Source organism: Cajanus cajan, chromosome 11, assembly GCF_000230855.2.
Source record: "Cajanus cajan strain Asha chromosome 11, NIPB_CcT2T_4, whole genome shotgun sequence".
Classification (NCBI taxonomy): domain Eukaryota; kingdom Viridiplantae; phylum Streptophyta; class Magnoliopsida; order Fabales; family Fabaceae; genus Cajanus; species Cajanus cajan.
Genome location: NC_138527.1, coordinates 32,354,016 through 32,373,322, shown reverse-complemented (window position 1 = coordinate 32,373,322; position 19,307 = coordinate 32,354,016). Strand labels below are relative to the sequence as shown.

The following is a 19,307-nucleotide window of genomic DNA, read 5'->3' as shown; positions in this document are numbered from 1 at the left end:
GCCTACTCGTGAAAACATATATAAATATTATTAGCGATGGTTAATCTCTCTATAGAATATAGATATCATCCTCTCCGATTAAAATATTCATTCGTCATCTTTTCGCTCTCTTCAAAAGTTGCTATTTTCATTTTAAATTTCTTCAATTATTTAATATTTTTCTTACATGTTTAAATGTTTTACTGAATGAAAACATTCTCGTACATGTTAATATAATGTTTTTTCTAAAAATTTGAGATGTCACAAAACATCAAAATTTGTTAAAAATTTGACCCTTATATGGCCACGCAAGTTCCCATTTCGCAGGTGCTTTTGTTTGTGCGTTAGTTACGGCAAAAGTCACGACCAACACTTAGTTTCTCAATAAAATCATTTTTTATTTTCTTTCTTATTTATTTCATAATAAATGTCACATTTAAGAAATAAATTAAGTAAAAAAATAAGAATCATATTCACTTTTCAATTTAATATTATTATATTAATGATCATTTTTCATTTATACTCTCATGATATTCTTTAAAAGATAGTTATTGGGTGACATCATGTTTAATAAACAAATTTAATTATAAAATTACTATTATCTTTTATTAATTAAATCATCTTGGTATCTCTAAAATAATCTAGGACAATATTCATTAGAGAGAGAATATTAGTCATATGATTATCTTGTTTGTATAAAACGTTGGTTTTTAAACTAATTTTGTAGTAAATAAATTACAGAATATTTAAAAATTATTTATGCACATAAAATACTTAAAAATATGCTCTTTTTTTTTTTTTTTTTTTAAATACTTCGTGTTTAAAATTCCTTTAATCGCAATAGCGTCATCTTTGGCTTCCTAATCCATCAACACACAAAAGTAAAGAAAAATAATAATAATTTTATTGACCAAATTGAGTAATTGATTGACATTCAACCAACATGCAGGGGCTACTAAACATGTAATAAAAAAAAAAAGTGTATTTAGAGAGAATAATTAATTGTGTCCTTACAAGTTATATTAACAATAATAAGGATTAAGAAGTTAAAAATAACATAATTGAAAAGAAAAGAAATGAAAAAAAGCAGAAGAGTGGTTGTATAAATATAGCAAAAACAAAGCTGTATTTTGCATGCTCCTGTCTCCTCTAAGCACCGCTCAAACACATACCAATTTTGAAACCTTTATTCTCTGTTATTCCTCTGCTTCCATTCTGCCTTCCTTCCCTTTCTATCTCTCATGCCCTCACCGAATGAAAAGAAGGACTCCTTCCTTTAGAGTTTAGGTGTGGGCACGAGTTGTTTGGCTTTCGAACAAACACTCCCACCATACGCACCATCCTCAAAAGGAATGCAAATTTAAGGTAACATTTCATTTTAAATAACCACCCCTGTTTCTCTCAGATGCACACAACCCATAATTAAGAAATTAAGTCACCCAGAAAAGAAAAACATGTTGGATTTTATTTTTTTTCCAATGTTTATTTTATCTGTTTAGACAGGGGGGAAAAATGAAAGCTTGTAGTAATGTTTTTGTCTCTCCCCTGATTCCTCTGCAACTTCCCCTGTTTCCCCTGTTTCTGTTGTTTGTGCAGTGTGTGGGGAAGAGGGAAAAATAGAAGAGAAGGAAAATCCAGAAATGGCATCAACTTTTGATCACGCTAAAGAGATTCCCAGCAGCGACGACGATGCATCGCCGAGGACGATTCTGGAAACCCCTGTTTCGGGAACAGAGTCCGACAATAGCGGCAGCGGCAGCGGCAGCTTCGGTTTCGGTTTCGGTTTCGGTTCGCCGGATAAATCGCAGTCGGTGATCGGAAAAGCGATTCCCTGGGAAAGCATGCAGCAGTGGAAGTCTATGATCGACGTTTTCAAGTTCAAGAATGTGCGAAAGTTATCGGCCTTTCCTCTGCTCGCTGTGACCAATGACATCTCTCGAAAGGGCTTCAACAAAAAACTCGCTCGTATTCGAAGTGCTGAAGAGGGTATTGATATTGGGGCTATTCCCACCAAACCCTCTTGGAGGAACTTCGATTACGAAGAACTTGCAACTGCTACTGGTGATTTTTGCACTGGTATGAACTAATTCCTCTGTTTTTGTTTTTTTATTTATTATTTGGTGAAGAATTTCAGTCTTTTTTTTTTTTTAATCTAGATTTTGGTTTGCAACTTGTTTGGTATTAATTAATCGGTCACCATTAGCGGGAGAAAGGAAACGTGAATCTGATTAATTTCCTCTTTTGGTGTCTCTTTTATAGTAATTAATAATTAATCACGTTACGTTCATTTTATTACAGTACTAGCGTAGACTCTATATGTTTTTAGATGATGTATCGTTTTCGCATTAACCTTTTTTAAATGGCACAGAATAGTTTTATTTTCTTAATGGGAAAATAAATGTAGAGAGAATTTATATTTGTTTTATTTGTCAAATGAATGAATATGAATTTACTTAATTGCAAGACTTGTATTCTTCTACTTGAGACATCTCTCGTGGGATGGTACAAAATGGTTGGTCTTAAACTGTGTAAGATGTTTACTATTGAAAAATGTGCTTTTAATAGATATTATTGAGGAGAACTGTGTTTAGGTTTCAATTATTTTATATAACATGGTTCATTGCTGTATATTATGGTTGATGGTTGATAATGACTTGGCGGTAATTGCCGCTATTAACTTGGGAGTTGGTTAGAGCCAAACTTTCCCTTGGAAACTGTAGAGTAGACGACCTTTTTGACCATGACATAGGGTTCCTGTTTCTGCATGTCCACAGACAAGGACAGATAATTTATGGGGGCCTCACATTACTAAAGCCTGACACCATGAAAATACAGTATGAATAAGGTTTGCTTGTATTTAAAATATAGCAGAAAAACTAGATTTATTTTGTTTTAATCTAAAGAGTATTATGATTTTAATTTTAATCATTGAAATTTAAGAGGGCTAGTATTATTTATGTGTAACTTATGTATTTTGCACAAAAGACAAAGTTACTTTAAGGACATTTTTCTTGAAAATACACAGGCGTGCTATTGGTTGGTGCTTTGGTTTTCACTTGTCAGCCACATCGGGCAGTGTCCCACCCTTCAGCCATTGGGATTGGAAAGTGTGTCCCTTGAAAAGATAAATCAGTGTGTCTATAATCTACAATAAAGACACTTCTCACTTTTTTTCATAGATAGCACATGCATGAGCCAAGCTAATAAATTGGTTATTTTAAATTTGTCAAGGGCACGGCTTGGGTTTAGTAGACATATAACATCTTCCCAAAGATGTTTATTAATGGTGTCAATTATGGTTGGTATATGTCACATGTTTGAAACTGGTGGGGACATTCTTTTATAGTACAGTAACTGGTGTTGGGGTTACTTGGTAAGTGTAGTAATCAAGATTTATGATGCATTGTGTTGTGTGCTTTTTTCTATCTCCTATAGATAAATATTCATTTAATCTAATGATATTTATTTGACTAAGAATATTGGAAATCATTTCTTACAGAAAAAAAAAGCCACTTGATACAATTCATAATTAATTTAAGAAAGTTATCGAGTTTGAAATGTTCATACAAATTTTATAATGTAAAATGCAGATGTAGCAACAGTTGTGAAAGCAGCATTCCACCAATACTAAATTGATAAAAAAAAAAAATTAATTCTAAAGACTCTACCATTAGTCAATGATTCAAATAACTTTAATGAAACCCATTGACAAGTAGTTTCAGTAAGAAGCCAGTCAAATAAGGTTACCACATTAGAGTTAATTTCAACTTGACGTTGTCCTATGCAATTTACCAAGTCCAATACTATCCAACTTAATAGCAGATAGTTGCCAAATTATGCTTCTGGGTCAAAGTCTAAAGTCCATGGGATGTTGGTGAGCCTTTGAGATTACCCCTTTGGTCCTATTAAAGTAAATTGAATATTTCCTTTTGGTCTTTCACATCAAGAGTCTTTGAGCCAGAATTCAGATGCTACACATTACTAATAAGGTCAATAACAGTTATCCACATACTTTGACTTTTCATTTTTTTTAATTTTGTTATTTGTGGCTCTACAGAGAACATGATTGGGAAAGGTGGTCATGCTGAAGTGTACAAAGGCCAATTACCCGATGGTCAAGTTATAGCTGTAAAGAGGATAATGAAGAATGAAAAGGATGCTGCAGATAGAGCAGGTGATTTCTTGACAGAGCTTGGTATTATTGCACACATAAGCCACCAAAATGCTACACGTCTTGTCGGCTTTGGAATTGATCGTGGCCTCTACTTTGTTCTACAATATGCTCCACATGGCAGTCTTTCTTCTTTGCTTTTTGGTGCGGTTGCTTCTCTATTCATGACTTCCTTCTCCTCTTAATTGCTTATTCTATTGTGCATGGCTAACAAAGATGTTCAACATGTCAGGTGCCAAAGGCTTGGAGTGGAAGATAAGATACAAGGTAGCTATTGGAGTGGCAGAGGGACTGCATTATCTCCATAAAGAGTGCCCAAGACGAATCATTCATAGGGATATCAAGGCTTCCAACATACTGCTTAACAAAGATTATGAAGCTGAGGTACTATGCTAAGAGCTTATGATATAAACTTTGATATTTCATATTATACTCTTTCTACCATGCTAGGCAAGGAAAATAATTGTGGTGCAATGAACTTCAGATTTCAGATTTTGGACTTGCAAAGTGGCTCCCAAGTAAGTGGGCCAACCACGTTGTCTTCCCAATAGAAGGCACATTTGGGTTAGTATTGTAGCTTCATTGACTCACATATTTCCCATTGTTACCATTTTCTTAAAGTTAAAACACTGCATGCACGAAATGGTTGGCTGCAGATATTTGGCTCCAGAGTACTTCATGCATGGAATTGTGGATGAGAAAACTGATGTATTTGCCTTTGGAGTTTTGCTGCTGGAGCTCATAACAGGTCGCCGTGCTGTGGATGATGCTAGTAGGGAAAGTCTTGTCATCTGGGTATGTCTTCATAACCCCTTATACCTCATGGAGTGTAATAGCCTTCTGTGATAACACAGATTAGTGAGTCCTTAATTGAACACTTGAGGATTTGGCAATCAAGAATTCAAGATGTATATATATAAAATAAGACTAAATTACCATTTTGGTCTTTGACTTTGTAGAACATTGTTATAGTAGCTTCTGACATTAAAAAAAAAATTAGCAAATAAATCTCCCACTTTCATTATTGTTCCTAACTTGTATAACTTATTGTCATAATAGTCCTTAACTTATATAATTTACTATCATATGTAGAGTACGACAAAGACTAAAATAACTAACGAAATGAACCGTGAGAGATTCATTTGTTATGTTTTTAATTTAATGTCAGTGACTTATATGATAGGGGCTTACAGAAAAGGGGATCAAATTGATAGTTTACTCATATAAATATATAATAGCTGGTGAAATTTTGTTTATGCTTTGAAACAATTAATTTGATAAGGATAAAGATTACCATGATGTACTATTTGTCAGGCCAAGCCACTGCTGGACGCAAACAATGTGAAGGGTATAGCAGACCCCAGGTTAGGAGATGACTATGATCCTATTGAAATGAAGCGTGCCATGGTGATAGCTTCCATGTGTGTCCATCACGCATCCTCCAAGCGGCCATTTATGAATCAGGTTAGAAGATTATCATATTTTCCTTTTCAGCTTAGTTTGATCGAAACATTGTTATAACTTTTTGTTTCCTAGGAAGTTAACATGTATCTTTGTTGACTATAGGCTGTGCAGATACTAAAGGGTGAAGAGGCAATTGTTGAATCAAAGAAAAGTTTAGTTGCACAAAAATCTCTCATGTTAGAGGCATGTGACCTAGAGGATTATACTTGTTCAAATTACTTGACAGACCTCAATCGTCATAGGCAACTAATCATGGAGTGATGTTCTTCATCATTAGTGGGATTTCTTGTTTCCCCTATGTAATGTATATTTGTTTTGTGGATGGAATGATATTTGTAGCAGTGTGTGGCCAAATCCAAAGTCTCAAGCCAAGTGTGCTTGTTATTTAGCATGAACTTTTAGGGAGTTTTACTCAAGAAACAAATCATAGTTTTTTGGGCCTTTTGGCTTTGGGTTAATGCCTGAGAACAATAGTTTCTCATGCAACTATGTACTGTAGAAATGATGCAGCAGAGTAATTTTTGACTCTGCTGTGCCATTTAGACATGTTTCATCGACACGTAAATATGCGCCTTGTTTCCAATTCCCTATGCTGTCAAGTTATGAAAAATGGTTGCAAAAAAACAAAAAAAATCGACAATTTATTACTGCTGTACGCATAGAAACCTTAACAGCATAAAATTATAGGAAAATGCAAACAGCATTCTCTAGTACATTTTTTTTTAAAAAAAAAACACTTCTTATTATTACTTCAATTTATTAAAAAAAATATATAATTTTATAGGTTTTACTCATATAAAGAGGTTACTCATGATTTTGTAGCTTCAAGTGAGATTTAATCGATAGTAAAGAATGTGTAGGTTGCTCAAAATCATATCAGATTAAATTATGATAGAACTATGTACCTAACTCTTTTTGGACATCGACAATCAATCATATCTTTTAAATTTATTAATTATATCTTTTAAATTTATTATTCAGGATGTAAAATGTCATTTTAAATTTAAACACTTGGCAAATGGGCCGTCTTACTTGCCTATAATTCTGAACAAGCACCATATTCTACACATGAAAATCTTATGAAGAGAATTAGGTTAACTTTTTTTTACGAAGGCTCAGATTTGTGGGGTTTGATTCGTGACCGAGTGAATGAAAAGTGTTTATTATGAGAGGTTGTATTCACTTCGGCTATCTCTAAATTTCAAAATTGAAAGAGATTAATTTTCAACCGTGGTGGAGAAATGTTCTTAATCTATACCTATATTGATAATAATAAAAATTCTTATTTTAGTGTTCATTTTTATCTTTTCCATTTTATCTTTAATAATTATACATAATTTTTAATAATCATATTCGGAGGGAATGCCTTTTTTTTTTTTTTTTTTCTCATTGTAAAGGAAATAAGATTGAGAGACGTATTCTAGTGGGCCTTTGAGCTATTGAGATTATTAATCTAGTGGGCTTCTGACGTGGGCTTGGAGAACTAAGACTGTTCTCAAAACCTCGAAAGTTTTTGGACTAAAAACATACTTTCAAAATTCTTCATGTCAAATACACCGCATATCGTTGGCAACTTCAAAAAAATTGGTGTATCTATTACCCAAAAGGAATGCTAGAATTGTGTACCTCAATTGTATGTGTTATTATTCCTCAATTTTCAATATTATTTGGCCTTAAAAAGTGAGTAACTCATTTTTTTTATAGTAAAATAAAAAATTTTAATGATAGATGAAAAAATAAATCAAATGTTGAAATTTTAACACATCAATAATTTGTTATACATGTATTAATAATGTCAAATTGTTAACCGTTAATTTACTCTTCAACAATTGAGATTTGTTAATGTACTCTTTGAAGTAAATTGCCTATTTTAGAAGATATCCATTAAACATGTTAAAGCATTTATAAAGGTGTAATTTTTTCTAACATATTTTTAAAAGGTGATGTCATTAGGCTTTTACTTTATTTTTCTTTAAAATAAGTTAACAGATTATTAAATTAAATTTATTAAAATATTTTTATTGATGCTGTTTATTAAGATATATATTTTAAAAATCGGTTCAAATCGATCAGGCGCAAAAGTTTAATTGAAAATCTGTAATCTATTTAAAAAAAGATGTTGCATCAGTGGGTCAGTTAAATAAAAATAAAATATATAATATATAAAATATGAAAGGTATTTAATTATATGAGTATAAGGCAGGGAAGGAGAAGCGGGATTAAAATTGTTAGGATTTAATTTATATTAGATAAATTGAGATAAATAAAAAAAACTGAATTTAATAAGAAATTAAACAAAATTTCTACAAACTCCCTTTTCAAAGAAAAACTTCTATAAATATTTTGTCAAAAAAATGAATTGTGTTTGATATATAGGGATTAATTAAATTAACATTCCCTATCTTTGGGTGTACGCCTTATTGTGGAATCAAAATCACAGTAAGGACCAAAATAAAAATATTTTTTAATAAATATATAGGCATAAATTTTATATGAAATATTTATAATTATGCATATTTTAAAAATAATCTAAGAATGTATAAAAGAAAAAAATATCTAAAACAAATCATAATATATAATTTTAAAGACTTTAGATTATAAGTTCAATCATTAGTTTCATGTGTTACTAAGAACTCATCAATATATAATAATTTGATCCTAATTTTAATAATAAAAAATCCTATTAATTATGCAATAAAAAATTACAAAATTGAAATAAATTATGTTACTCACTAAATTATCTTTTGTGACAACAATAGTTAACCTTTGAACAATAAATTAGCTTTAGTATTAAACAATAGGAAAAGAAAAATATTGTGTCATCTGATTAATATGAAATGAGAAACACAAAAGGATATTGAAAAAAAAATGGTGATAACAAAAAATGAGAGAGTATTAGTGTAGGATGTCAAAGTTTAAGACATTAACCTCTTTTACAGTTGTTAATAAATTTATTTAATTAATAAAAATTGATAAATAAATTTCAATTACCAAATCATTTTTTTAATCAAATCCATGTAAGAAGAAATGTAATAAAATAATTTTGATGAAAATGAAGTCATTTATAATATTTGAAATTGTAAAAATAAATTATGAAAGGAAAATTCTATTAAAAAGAAAAGAAAATTATTCACAATTATTTTGTATAAGAAAAAGGAAAATACAATTATTTTCATAATAAAAAATATATAAAGAAAAACATAATATTTAATAAAAAAGAATGTTATTAATTATTTTTACAATAAAAATTATAAATAAAATAACTTTATAAAATATGAAAAAACTAACAATTAAATATTTTTATTTTCGGAACTAAACTTTAGACTCTTCATAAATTAAAAAATAAAATAATCCATTAAAAAATATAATAACCTCAATATCCCCACTCACATATTTTATACCAAGAGTATTCCTGATTGATAGTTTACATATGAATTTTTCATGGACAATTTCATTTAAAGTGAAAATTACTAAAATAGGTTTTTGTCTCTCCTAATAAAGTATTTTTTATCCACATGGTGGAAAAATAGAATCATGGACAACCTCTTAAAAGAATCCGACGATTATTTACTAACCTTGTTAAATTTATATTCTTAATAATAAAAAGGTAAGACTTCTAATTTATTGGAGTCAATCTAATGATAAAGTGGTTTAAATGATATTCATAAAGGGCATAAACTTTAAGTAATATGCTCATTGACTTCTAATATACTAGAGTCAGCCTAGTAACACCATTGTACTCGAACACAAGAGGAAGATTTCTAGGTTATACTCAAATAACATTTAATAAAATGTATTAAAAGAAAACGTGTATAACAAATGACTTCTACTTTATATTTAATGTATTTTAAAATAAAATATTTTCAACCATTGAAGTATAAAACAAATAGTAATGTTTGAAGTAATAAATAATTTAGGATCTCTTAAAAAAAATTGTTAATGCAAGATAATAATAAAATTAAGATACGATAATCAATAAAGATTCAATTTGATCTCTAAAATATAGTAGAGGTGGTAACCAATAAGTTTATGAAAGATTTTTTGTCGTATTTGAGTCTCAAAATTTTAATTCCATTATACAAGTTAATCATCATGTTATATTTAGTTATTAACTATTATTTTCTTAAACAATCAACACTTAAATGTTAAATGTTAGGTTGGCACTTATTCTCATAACAAAGATTTTGGTATTTTTAATCGGCAACAATACTATCATGTTTAAATATATTAGTCATGGGTGCTTTAGTTAAAATGAAATATTGTTGAGTTTCGTAGTGTTTCTTATAGTTAGATTTTTTTTTGTTTCAGTCATCTTTAATTTCTTCGTCTATTTTGACTACATGTTTAAGATTGTAAACCCTAATTTATTGAATTTTGAGTTTAGTAAAATGAGTAACAATTCTAAAATATTTTAAACAAGAACATGTCAATCAAATATGGGTATTTATACTATATTTGATTTGCAAAACTCCTTTACTTCAAATGAGAAAAAACTTAGTGATAATATTGCTCTTTATTACGATGGAAACATAACCGAGAGTATTGAGAGTTTTATGAACAACCAAAAACTTAAGAAATAAAAATAAAAATTACTTATCCTTTACTACTCTACCACTTTTAAGTGATATTTATCTTTAAAAATATCTTAAATCCTTATTTCATAAAAATGAGTTGCATGCCTCACAAATATATTTTGTGAATGAAATAGAACAAAAATAAATAAGAAAAAATAAGTCATTCAAACATTACTTAAATTATTTTTAAATTTAAATAAAATTTTAATCTTATTTTATTACATATCTAAATTAAGTGTGGTAAAATAATACTTTAGTTTAATATAGACGAGGAAAACCACCGTAAGTGCAATCGTTTTCACCTGTCAACGAAGACAAGAAAAAGCATTGTGTAACCCGATTTTCAAATTCGATCCACTTTTTTTCTCCGTTTTTTTTTTGTTGTTGATTTATTTCGAAAGAAGTGGAGCAGGAAGATTTGTCTCAACATGCAATACCATATTGGGCCACAACTTCAAGCTCGTCCTCTTTATTCAGAAGTCACAATACTAGAATTGGGACCTTGCTTAAGACCGAGTAAAACCAGCCCCCCGCGATTACTGAGTTTTCAGATGAATTATATTTCGAAAAAGCTTCCGCATAATGTTATTAATGAATCATCCCTTTAATCTCGGATCAGGGAACACCATCTACCTTCCATCCACTTTCATGTTTCACAAACATGCTATAAACTATAATTTAAAACATGAAGCCAAATAGGTAATTAAACAAAAGCATACTACAGCTGCAAGCTAAGAAGCATTTAAGAAATTCTGGTGCAAAATTATTATGCACGAAATATTTCTCATTTCTTGAGTAGTTAGTTACATATCCAGCTTCCTATTGTAACTAAGACTAGCGAACACAAAAAACCTCATTTTTCTTTCTTAGCAGCCTAAAGGGTTAATTATAGAGGATCGGAAGCGGGTCAGCTTAACTGTGCCAGAGCCTATAGCTTTTGATTTGTTAGCATAACCAGAAAATTAGCAAAAGATGACTAGTTTATTAGATCAATAAGACTGGTGAGGCCAAATAAAGAACTCAGCTGCAGATGGTGGTGGCAGTGCAGTGAGTCCGGTTGCAGTTGCATTGGCAGAAGTAACCGCAGAAGCTGCTGTGCCAGCGTTGTTGGGATGAAAATGTTGGAAAAGGTTGTGATGATAATATGCTGTTGTAGAGTCGAATGGAATTCCACAAGGGATAGAGGCAAGTGGCTGATGAATGGACGAGAAATTGATGTTGCCACTCACGTTTACACATTGTGGATTCTGTTGATTGCTGTTCACAGCAACTTTCTGCTCTGATTCAAGGGAAAGCTTCAAGCGTTTTGCTGCCCCACCAACTGGAAGAGAACTCTTCATTATAGCTTCCACATCGTATCTATTCATCTCAAAATTGGTTACTGCGTTTGCACCTCTGAACTTTATTGCTGCAATATCGTACGCCTCTGCTGCTTCCTCTTCAGTCGCTGTAAACATGTGAGCTGAGTTAGCCATGATTATTCATCGAACATACTATTTCCAACTCATATAAATAATAAATAAATATTTAACAATGTAAAATAACTGTTCCCAGTCACGCCAGCTAAACTACAATAAAGTTCAAAGATTGGAGATAAGGTCTAAAGATTGGACTGGTCTTCCATGAGGACAAATTATCATTTGGGCTTCTTATTGATTGTCAGTCCTACTCCTAACCTTTACTGTTATTTTATGTGCTATGATCTTATCTATTCTGATTATCTTTCAGTACTTTTGACCCGGAAAAGGGATGCTGTGAAACTTGACCACTAACAATAATTCATTAGAAGTTTAAAACAATCAAATCATTTTTTATACCATAAACTATAGAAGAAAAAAAAAATATATACCGAATGTTCCTAAGTACAGATCTTTGTTTCCAGCTACGCGGCCAATTCTTGCTTGCCACCTACCCTGTTGATGATGCCTGGAGCATACAACTTATAAGTATATAACATAGGAGCAAGCGCACCAATACGTTTAATAATTAAAGATTACAAACCTTGTAACACCTCTGTATATGGAAGCTCCCCTGGAAAAACCACTACTTTTCCTGCAAGAATGGAAATCCAAATTTTCAGTAGCCGCATACATGTACAGGGCTAAAATTTTAATAGGTCAACTCAAGCAAACCTTCTCAATGATGCAATAAATTCTTGCTTTGTTACATGTTTCATCTCCTCCACTTCCTTTGAATAATTGGAAACCTGGAAAAAGAGGATAGAAATAAGGTGAGTGATGTTAGTTCCAATACTGATCCATGCATGTAGAATCTCAGTTCTTATTGTATATATTTACAATACACTCACGATTCCACGATGCTATTTGACATATTAACTACTTCAGAAGTTACATATACGTTAACCTAAAAATAATAAAAGAAAAAGAAAAAAACAGAAGCTAGCTATATATACAATAGCTATATATCCCCCCACCGCCTCCTCCCTCTTTTCATTCTTGCCACGTTCGTCTGAAAATCCTATATTCCCATTCTTGGCACCTTAGCCTCTACTTTTCGCGTACCAAGTAAAGCATATTTCCTCCACACCATCCATTAACCACGTTCCATTTAAGCAAATTTTCTGTATATACTCGTGTATTTAAATATAAATACTAGACATTATTCCTTTCGTAGAATCTCTCCTTCTTTGGACCTACTTCAAGATTTTAGTCCTGGTATATGCGTAGGATTTCATGCAACTAAGATCTATCAAAACTGAATACAAGAAAGAAGTGACTGCATTACAGGAAAGTTGGTGGTAGCGGTGGGACCCCAGTACTTTAGAGCTGCCAAATCATAAGCTCTCGCGGCCTTGTCTTCCTTATCATATCCACCTGATAACCACGACAATTTACTATGTCACAAAACCATCTCCCAGACAACAGAAAAACGTTAAGAAAGGTTGATAAGCATTCTTGAAACAAATCTAAATGAAAAATACTGCTTACCCAAATAAACTGTAGAGGAGTCAAAAAGTTAAATGACAGCCAGAAATGCACCAAAGTCCAGTTCCATGCAAAGGAAAAGCCAAAATATCAAACATCAGCAAACGGAATAGTCAAAATTATCTGCCAAAAATTACTTTTCTAACCCAAAAATGCAAATGGCCGAAAGAAAAGTGATCATATGCTTGCCAATTGCCATGGTGCATGCGCACAAGAAACCTTTTTTTTCCTTTATTTTTTTCTCTCACGCCCTTTATGGCTGCTACATAGGATAGAAAACAACTGTACATTGGATTGCATACATCGACCCCATTCTCTTTTTCTTGTACAAGGACTCGTCGAATTTTAGGTATACCAAAAAGTTCAAACTATAAACAACATTAATTTAAAGATAAAAATTGATAGTATCTGCGCAAAGTAGTTAAGTTTTCAATTTTTCTATTTCTGTTGATAAAAATTTCAATAACCCCACTAGGTAGCTCATAGTCAAAGACATATCCCGGCATTTAAAACAGACCGAAAAAAGAAATGCCGAATTGCCTATTTCTCATTCGAACGATTTAGACAGATCGCTTTTTTGCCGCTTCTTTCCCTTCTTTATTACAATAAAGTGACTCGTTAAAAAATATCTACAAGTTTATTTGTCCTTGCAACATAAGATCTAAGAAATCCCGTGAGTTTGTTTCAGACCCAAGAGGACATTATTCTGAGAGAGAGGGGGCAGACCCACTGTCATGAACCTTTCAGGCAACAGTGGACGCTCCACCTCCTCATTGTAAGCAAGTACAAATTTCAACATGGGAGTGATGGGTGATGTGGTCAAACACAGCTTTTCCTGGCAAGTGGGAAAGAAAAAGCAAAAGATAAAGCCCTAACACAACACTATCAGTTATGATTTATGACTAATGAGAAAGAAGAAGGACGGATAGACAAGATACTAGACATGGAGGCGTCAACAAAGGAGTACGGATCAGATAGAGAATGCAGAGAGAAAACAGAAATGAGAGATTAACATGTCTGAGCAGACAAGAAAGCAAAGACACCCGACTCACAAGAGGCAAAATGGCGGCACATCGGATCAAATCAATAGAAATAAAAACGCAGAACAGTGAAGTAACAAGTACTACCAGCATAGTATATGCATATACCCCCATCAGTCAATCATAAAAAATACTGTTTACAAAGAAACCCAGGTGTCCTACCACACTCCATCCATTAAATGCACCTTCAATGCATGCAAGCCACTTTTCAGTGTAGTAGGATCATACCCTCTATTCCTCCTTATTTTTTCCCCATTATTTCATTTTCATTTACTTCAAAACAAAAACAAAAAAATAAAGAGAGAAAAAGACCTTGACGCCCTTTCCTGGCTTGACCCTCCCTTCTGCAACTGTTGTCCCATAGATGCGCTTCATATCTACCTGTCCATCGGTGCCTGCAGAGACCCATCACCAAATTTTTTATAAATAAAATAAAATAAATCTAACATGAAATAGATGTGAGTAGAGGCCAAATTTCTGACCTCGACCTCGCTCTCACAATCTAAATAACTAAAATCACTATCTCCATATATTTTCACAAATAGACAAGGGAACCACAGGAGTTAGCTAGGAGCTTTTTTCAACTTCCAACGTGCCAAAAGATCCTTTGGGTTAGAAAAAGAGAAACCTCTCATTTCTTTAGCACAAGCACCATACATACACACATACTAAATAAAATTAAAAAAAGAACAGTGTTTGATTTATTAAGCAAAATAATAACAGAGAATTGAAAAATTAGTATACCTAGTGACGCCTCTGTAAATAGAAGTCCGCTGGCCGAAGGTTTCCACGACCTTCTTCGAGCTATCGGAATCCGCCGCCACGACGGCCTTCTCGGTGCTCTGCGCCACAGCGAGCGACAGAGTTCCGGAAGCACCGCCGCAGCCGCCGGAGGCGGCGGAAAACGCGTTGAACTCGTTCACCGAGGATTCAATAGAGTGAGTCCCGAACTCGCTGGGTTGCGCTTTCCCGATGGAGGCCGAGTCATCAACCTCGGAACCAGAGTTGGTGGAGAACGCCTGGAATCCAGCAATGGCCTTGAGATCCTGGTGGTCGCCGAAGTACGCGGCGGAACCGTGGTGGTCGTACATGTGAGTCAACGAGGAGTCCTGCGTCTCGGTCTGGCTGTCGGAGTAGCGCATCACGGCGGAGGAGTCGCTGCCGAGAAAGTCCTCGAGCTTGGGCGGCGGCGCGTGGCTCACGCCCCGCGAGTGCGTCGACGAGTCCACGAAGCTGACCTCGCTCTGGTTCAGATTCTGCTCCATCAGCACCTGGGACTTGAGGTTCCCGTTTCCCCACCCTGCAGCTGCACCAACCAAACGAACCGTTTCAGTGTGCAACTAGTAAGTAGTGGAACTAGTTGTATTTTCATTTATTTAGTTATTTAGTTACCGTTGTTGTACAAGTTGTCGAGGTAGTAGTGATGAGAGGAAGTGGCGGAAGCGGCGTCGTATTGAGCGAACTGAGGCTCGGAGGTTCGGAGCATTTCCATGGGGGAAAGCGAGAACGAAAGCCAGTTAGTCGCACGTGCCATTGTTCTGTACGAGTGGTGCAAAATGGAAGTGATGTAATGAACGTTTCTGAAGGAGCAGAAATGAGCAATAGTTTAGTAAGCAAAAACAAACAAAAAGGCTTTGGTGTGCGTATTTAAAGCCCAAACTGTGATAATAATAATAATAACCTGTGACTCTGGAAGGGCGTTACTCTTTGAACAGGTACCTGCTACTTGTTCTCCATGCGAGTGTGGTTATGGTTATTACTGTGGAATTAAAGGAAACAGAATATGAAGCGATTTAGGTTTGGTTTGGTTGGTGAGGGAAATGGGAATAGGGGAAGCAGAATGCATGCAAGGCTGGGATGCTAGTTTTGAGCGAAGTGGTGTGAGGTGTGAGGTGTGAGAGAGAGAGAGAGAGAGAAAGGGAGTGTGGTGAGTGGATTTATATAATAGCAAGAGTTTCAGCGTAAAGGGCAGAGGGAGAGAGAAAACACAAGTTGGAAGGCTAAAAAATAAAAATGAAAATTAAAAAATGGAGAGAAGTGACTTTTGGCTCTGCGCGGAAGAAAAATTGTCTGAAACACGTCCGCGAAAGATCCGGGCTGGGGCTGGGGCTGGGGCTGGCGGAAAATTGAAGGATTTGTTTGATAGGGTTCGTTTGGGAGATGGTTGGGGAATTTACGCAACTGCCCCTGGGGGTTTCTTTTCTTTTTAAAGCAAGGGAAATTAAATTGGAGTTTGGCAATTGGCATTGCGCACACTTGTCTTACATGCAGCTGTTCCGGAAATGCCTCCGCTCCAGTCACACAATTCAAATCCCTAACTCTTGTTTCCCCACTTTCTCATTCCTATTTCCTACCAACCAATCTCTCTCTTTTTTTTTACGTTGGACTTCCAAAGTCCTTGTAACGGAGAACCGCAGATTTCTTTTCAGATTGCATTACTACTTTAAAACATGTATCATTATTCAATCTTCTTCACCCCATAATTTTATTATAATTTTGCTCACACCGGTATCTACAGCATACCTTGTCAAATACTTATCTTATACACACTGTTTGGTTGCGAAAAATTATCCAAGCATAGACACAGGCAATAAAAAATAAATTTGATCGTTTGGTGGGACTCAAGTGTGAAAATGAAAAAAAGATAATTAGTAAGTTCATACTATAAGGATATATGATTATGGTTGTTTAGACTAGTATTGGATTTGAATGCTTTAGTCATACTATGAACAATTGAGTTCGTTTGTCTAACAAAAAATCTAACCTTATGGTTTATCAAACTATGCAAGAGGAGTTTACATTTATCAATAATAACTCCAAAATTAAATACATTCTTTTGAGAGGTCTTTTGATACCTAAAATTATATGATGATAATCGTGACTTTAGATTTTAATCCACAACAAAGTCTTATAGAGAGCAAATGCCTCACGCTTATGTGCTCTAAAAACAATAAGAACTTTTGTGGTCTTACTATGAAGAAAGGACTTTCATGGTCTCAAATACACATCTAAATTCTGAATTTACAAAATGTCGGAAACAGATAAATATTTATATTACATTTAAACATACCCTAAGGAGATATGGGCGCACCAACGTGTTTGTCTTGAAGTTTTTTTTTTTTTCTTCTCATGAGTAGGTCTCACACCAGTTTTATTTCCTCGCTTATAAGTCTGGAAATACACAAGAAATTTGAAAGTTAACAAAGTTGTCCCTTCTCTCGTAACACATGTGAAAAATAATTTACATCAATGTAATAATTTGAAATTTTAGTTAATCAATTACATTTAACTACACTTTTTTCTCTGTTTTTAATTAAGTAGTTACACACACAATGTAGTATACTATAGAATTTAGATAATTGATTGCATTTTTTTATATATATTTTGAATTCAACATGCAGTTACACGCAAATTAGTACTTATAATTATTAAGCTACAAGCACTTTTGATGAATACTAGAATCAATTCATTAACATAAGCTATTCAATTATTTGTATTTTGCTTTGACTCACTTATTAGTCCTTGATTTTTCAATTGATTAAAAATGTTATTAGGAAAATCTCCCCCATAAGAATAAATTATTAAGTTTACATATATCAATTACAGTTTTCTTTCTATTTTTATTTAAATTAAAAAATTATATAATATCATTTTTTTATCATTAATTTTTATTCTCGCAATCAAACATCACCTTCACGATAGTGCATTTCTAAGACATTTTAATTTTTTAAAAGATATTTTAATTGGTTTATAAGTTTATTTGAAAAGAAAAAAAAATGATACACAAATTTATGTTACTGGTTACTTACATATTTTCATAAGTCAGATCAACAAGATTATAAAAAGTTTACCTCTTAAGCTACTAGTTTTTTTCTTCTTTTTTTTATCATTTTATATTTGAATTCTTTTTTAAATAAATACATATGTTTTTATTGATTATTTTATATTTATTAAATCATCAATTAAATTTATCAAATAGTTTAATTTAATCAATAAATATATAAGTTTCTAATTTTTTAATTCCTAATTTATAATTTATATACAAACTTTAACTAACTTATAAATTAATTTTGTAAAGCACACTCTAAAAGATTATCTATAGCCTTTTTATTATTAAACAAATTTAGTCAATTACTTGCTAAATTTTGATCTTGTGCAATATACAATATAGTTTTAAATTTTATATAATTAAAACTTTAGTAAAAATATATAAGTTATGTTATAATTAAAATAATATATAATGTTTTTGTTCTTACCGGAATTTGACCGTAAGGGTGATCCGTCCAGTAAGATCGGTTAGCCTCCTTTGCTTGATGTATTGGTGCTCCAAGATGGGGGAGGTACCTGCAAAAGAGACTTCGATGCCAAAGTTAGGGTTTGTATGAGTAATAGTCTCGAATAAGTAATGCACGTACCTTGGAGTGAATTAGGTTTGCTTTGGGCTCTGGGCCTGAGATAAGATATGATAGCGGATCTCGTCTGGGGCGAGATCCTCGGTAATTAGTGATTACATAATGGATCTCGTATGGGCGAGATCCTCGGGAATCAGTTGCGATTCACCTGAATGTCGAGCTCACGTCGCACGACGCGTGCCCGGGATCATCTTGCACTGTGATGCCGAGCTTGGAGCTCGGCTTCGCGGTACGGTCAGTACACTAGCCCCCCGAGCTCCGAAGACCGTAGGTCGAGGAGTTAAGACTGAGCTCGTCAGGGGGAAGTGACCATTCGCGTATGTACGCCTGTCGAGATGCCACGCGTGCAAAAGTCGTTTCGTATTTCGGAACACGAGGTCAGCGCGTTAGTGGTCGTGACGGTTATGCAATGATGGCTTTCTCTGTCATAATGGGTCTCATTTAATGCGTGGTCAGGCGTGTCCCTTGGGTGACACGTGTCGTGACCGTTTTGAAATTCTGGGGGAGAGTTTTTTCTTTTCTTTCACTCGCGCCTCTTGGCCTTTTCCACTTTTCTCTTTTCCATTATTATGGCTTCTTGTGCACGCCGTTGCTCTCGCTTCCGTCCGTTCTCCGTCTCTGTTTCAGTCACCGTTTCCGGTAACCCCTTCGTTGTTAGGGTTATTTTCTGAAGAGGAGTACCAGGTACTTTCTTTTTACTGTCTTCTTTTCTCTTCTTCCCA

At 33.5% G+C, this 19,307-nt stretch overlaps 2 protein-coding genes across 2 annotated transcripts; one reads left to right on the top strand and one right to left on the bottom strand.

Annotated features, from left to right (window-relative positions):
- Positions 1 to 1,104: 1,104 nt before the first annotated feature.
- Positions 1,105 to 6,197, top strand: LOC109800819 (receptor-like cytosolic serine/threonine-protein kinase RBK1). The gene is made up of 8 exons (XM_083066652.1): positions 1,105 to 1,344; positions 1,576 to 2,055; positions 4,037 to 4,294; positions 4,383 to 4,534; positions 4,635 to 4,714; positions 4,807 to 4,945; positions 5,465 to 5,614; positions 5,717 to 6,197. The coding sequence occupies exons 2-8, from the start codon at positions 1,620 to 1,622 to the stop codon at positions 5,873 to 5,875; spliced, it is 1,374 nt and encodes a 457-aa protein (XP_082922778.1). The 5' UTR covers positions 1,105 to 1,344; positions 1,576 to 1,619; the 3' UTR covers positions 5,876 to 6,197.
- A 4,577-nt stretch (positions 6,198 to 10,774) lies between these two features.
- LOC109799901 (AP2-like ethylene-responsive transcription factor AIL6) lies at positions 10,775 to 16,400 on the bottom strand. The gene is made up of 10 exons (XM_020360550.3): positions 15,855 to 16,400; positions 15,566 to 15,753; positions 14,918 to 15,479; positions 14,486 to 14,568; positions 13,137 to 13,145; positions 12,934 to 13,022; positions 12,321 to 12,394; positions 12,190 to 12,240; positions 12,038 to 12,114; positions 10,775 to 11,635 (listed from the first exon to the last, which is right to left on the bottom strand). Exons 2-10 carry the CDS (start codon positions 15,705 to 15,707, stop codon positions 11,178 to 11,180), a joined length of 1,545 nt encoding a protein of 514 aa, XP_020216139.1. The 5' UTR covers positions 15,708 to 15,753; positions 15,855 to 16,400; the 3' UTR covers positions 10,775 to 11,177.
- Between the last annotated feature and the right edge of the window lie 2,907 nt (positions 16,401 to 19,307).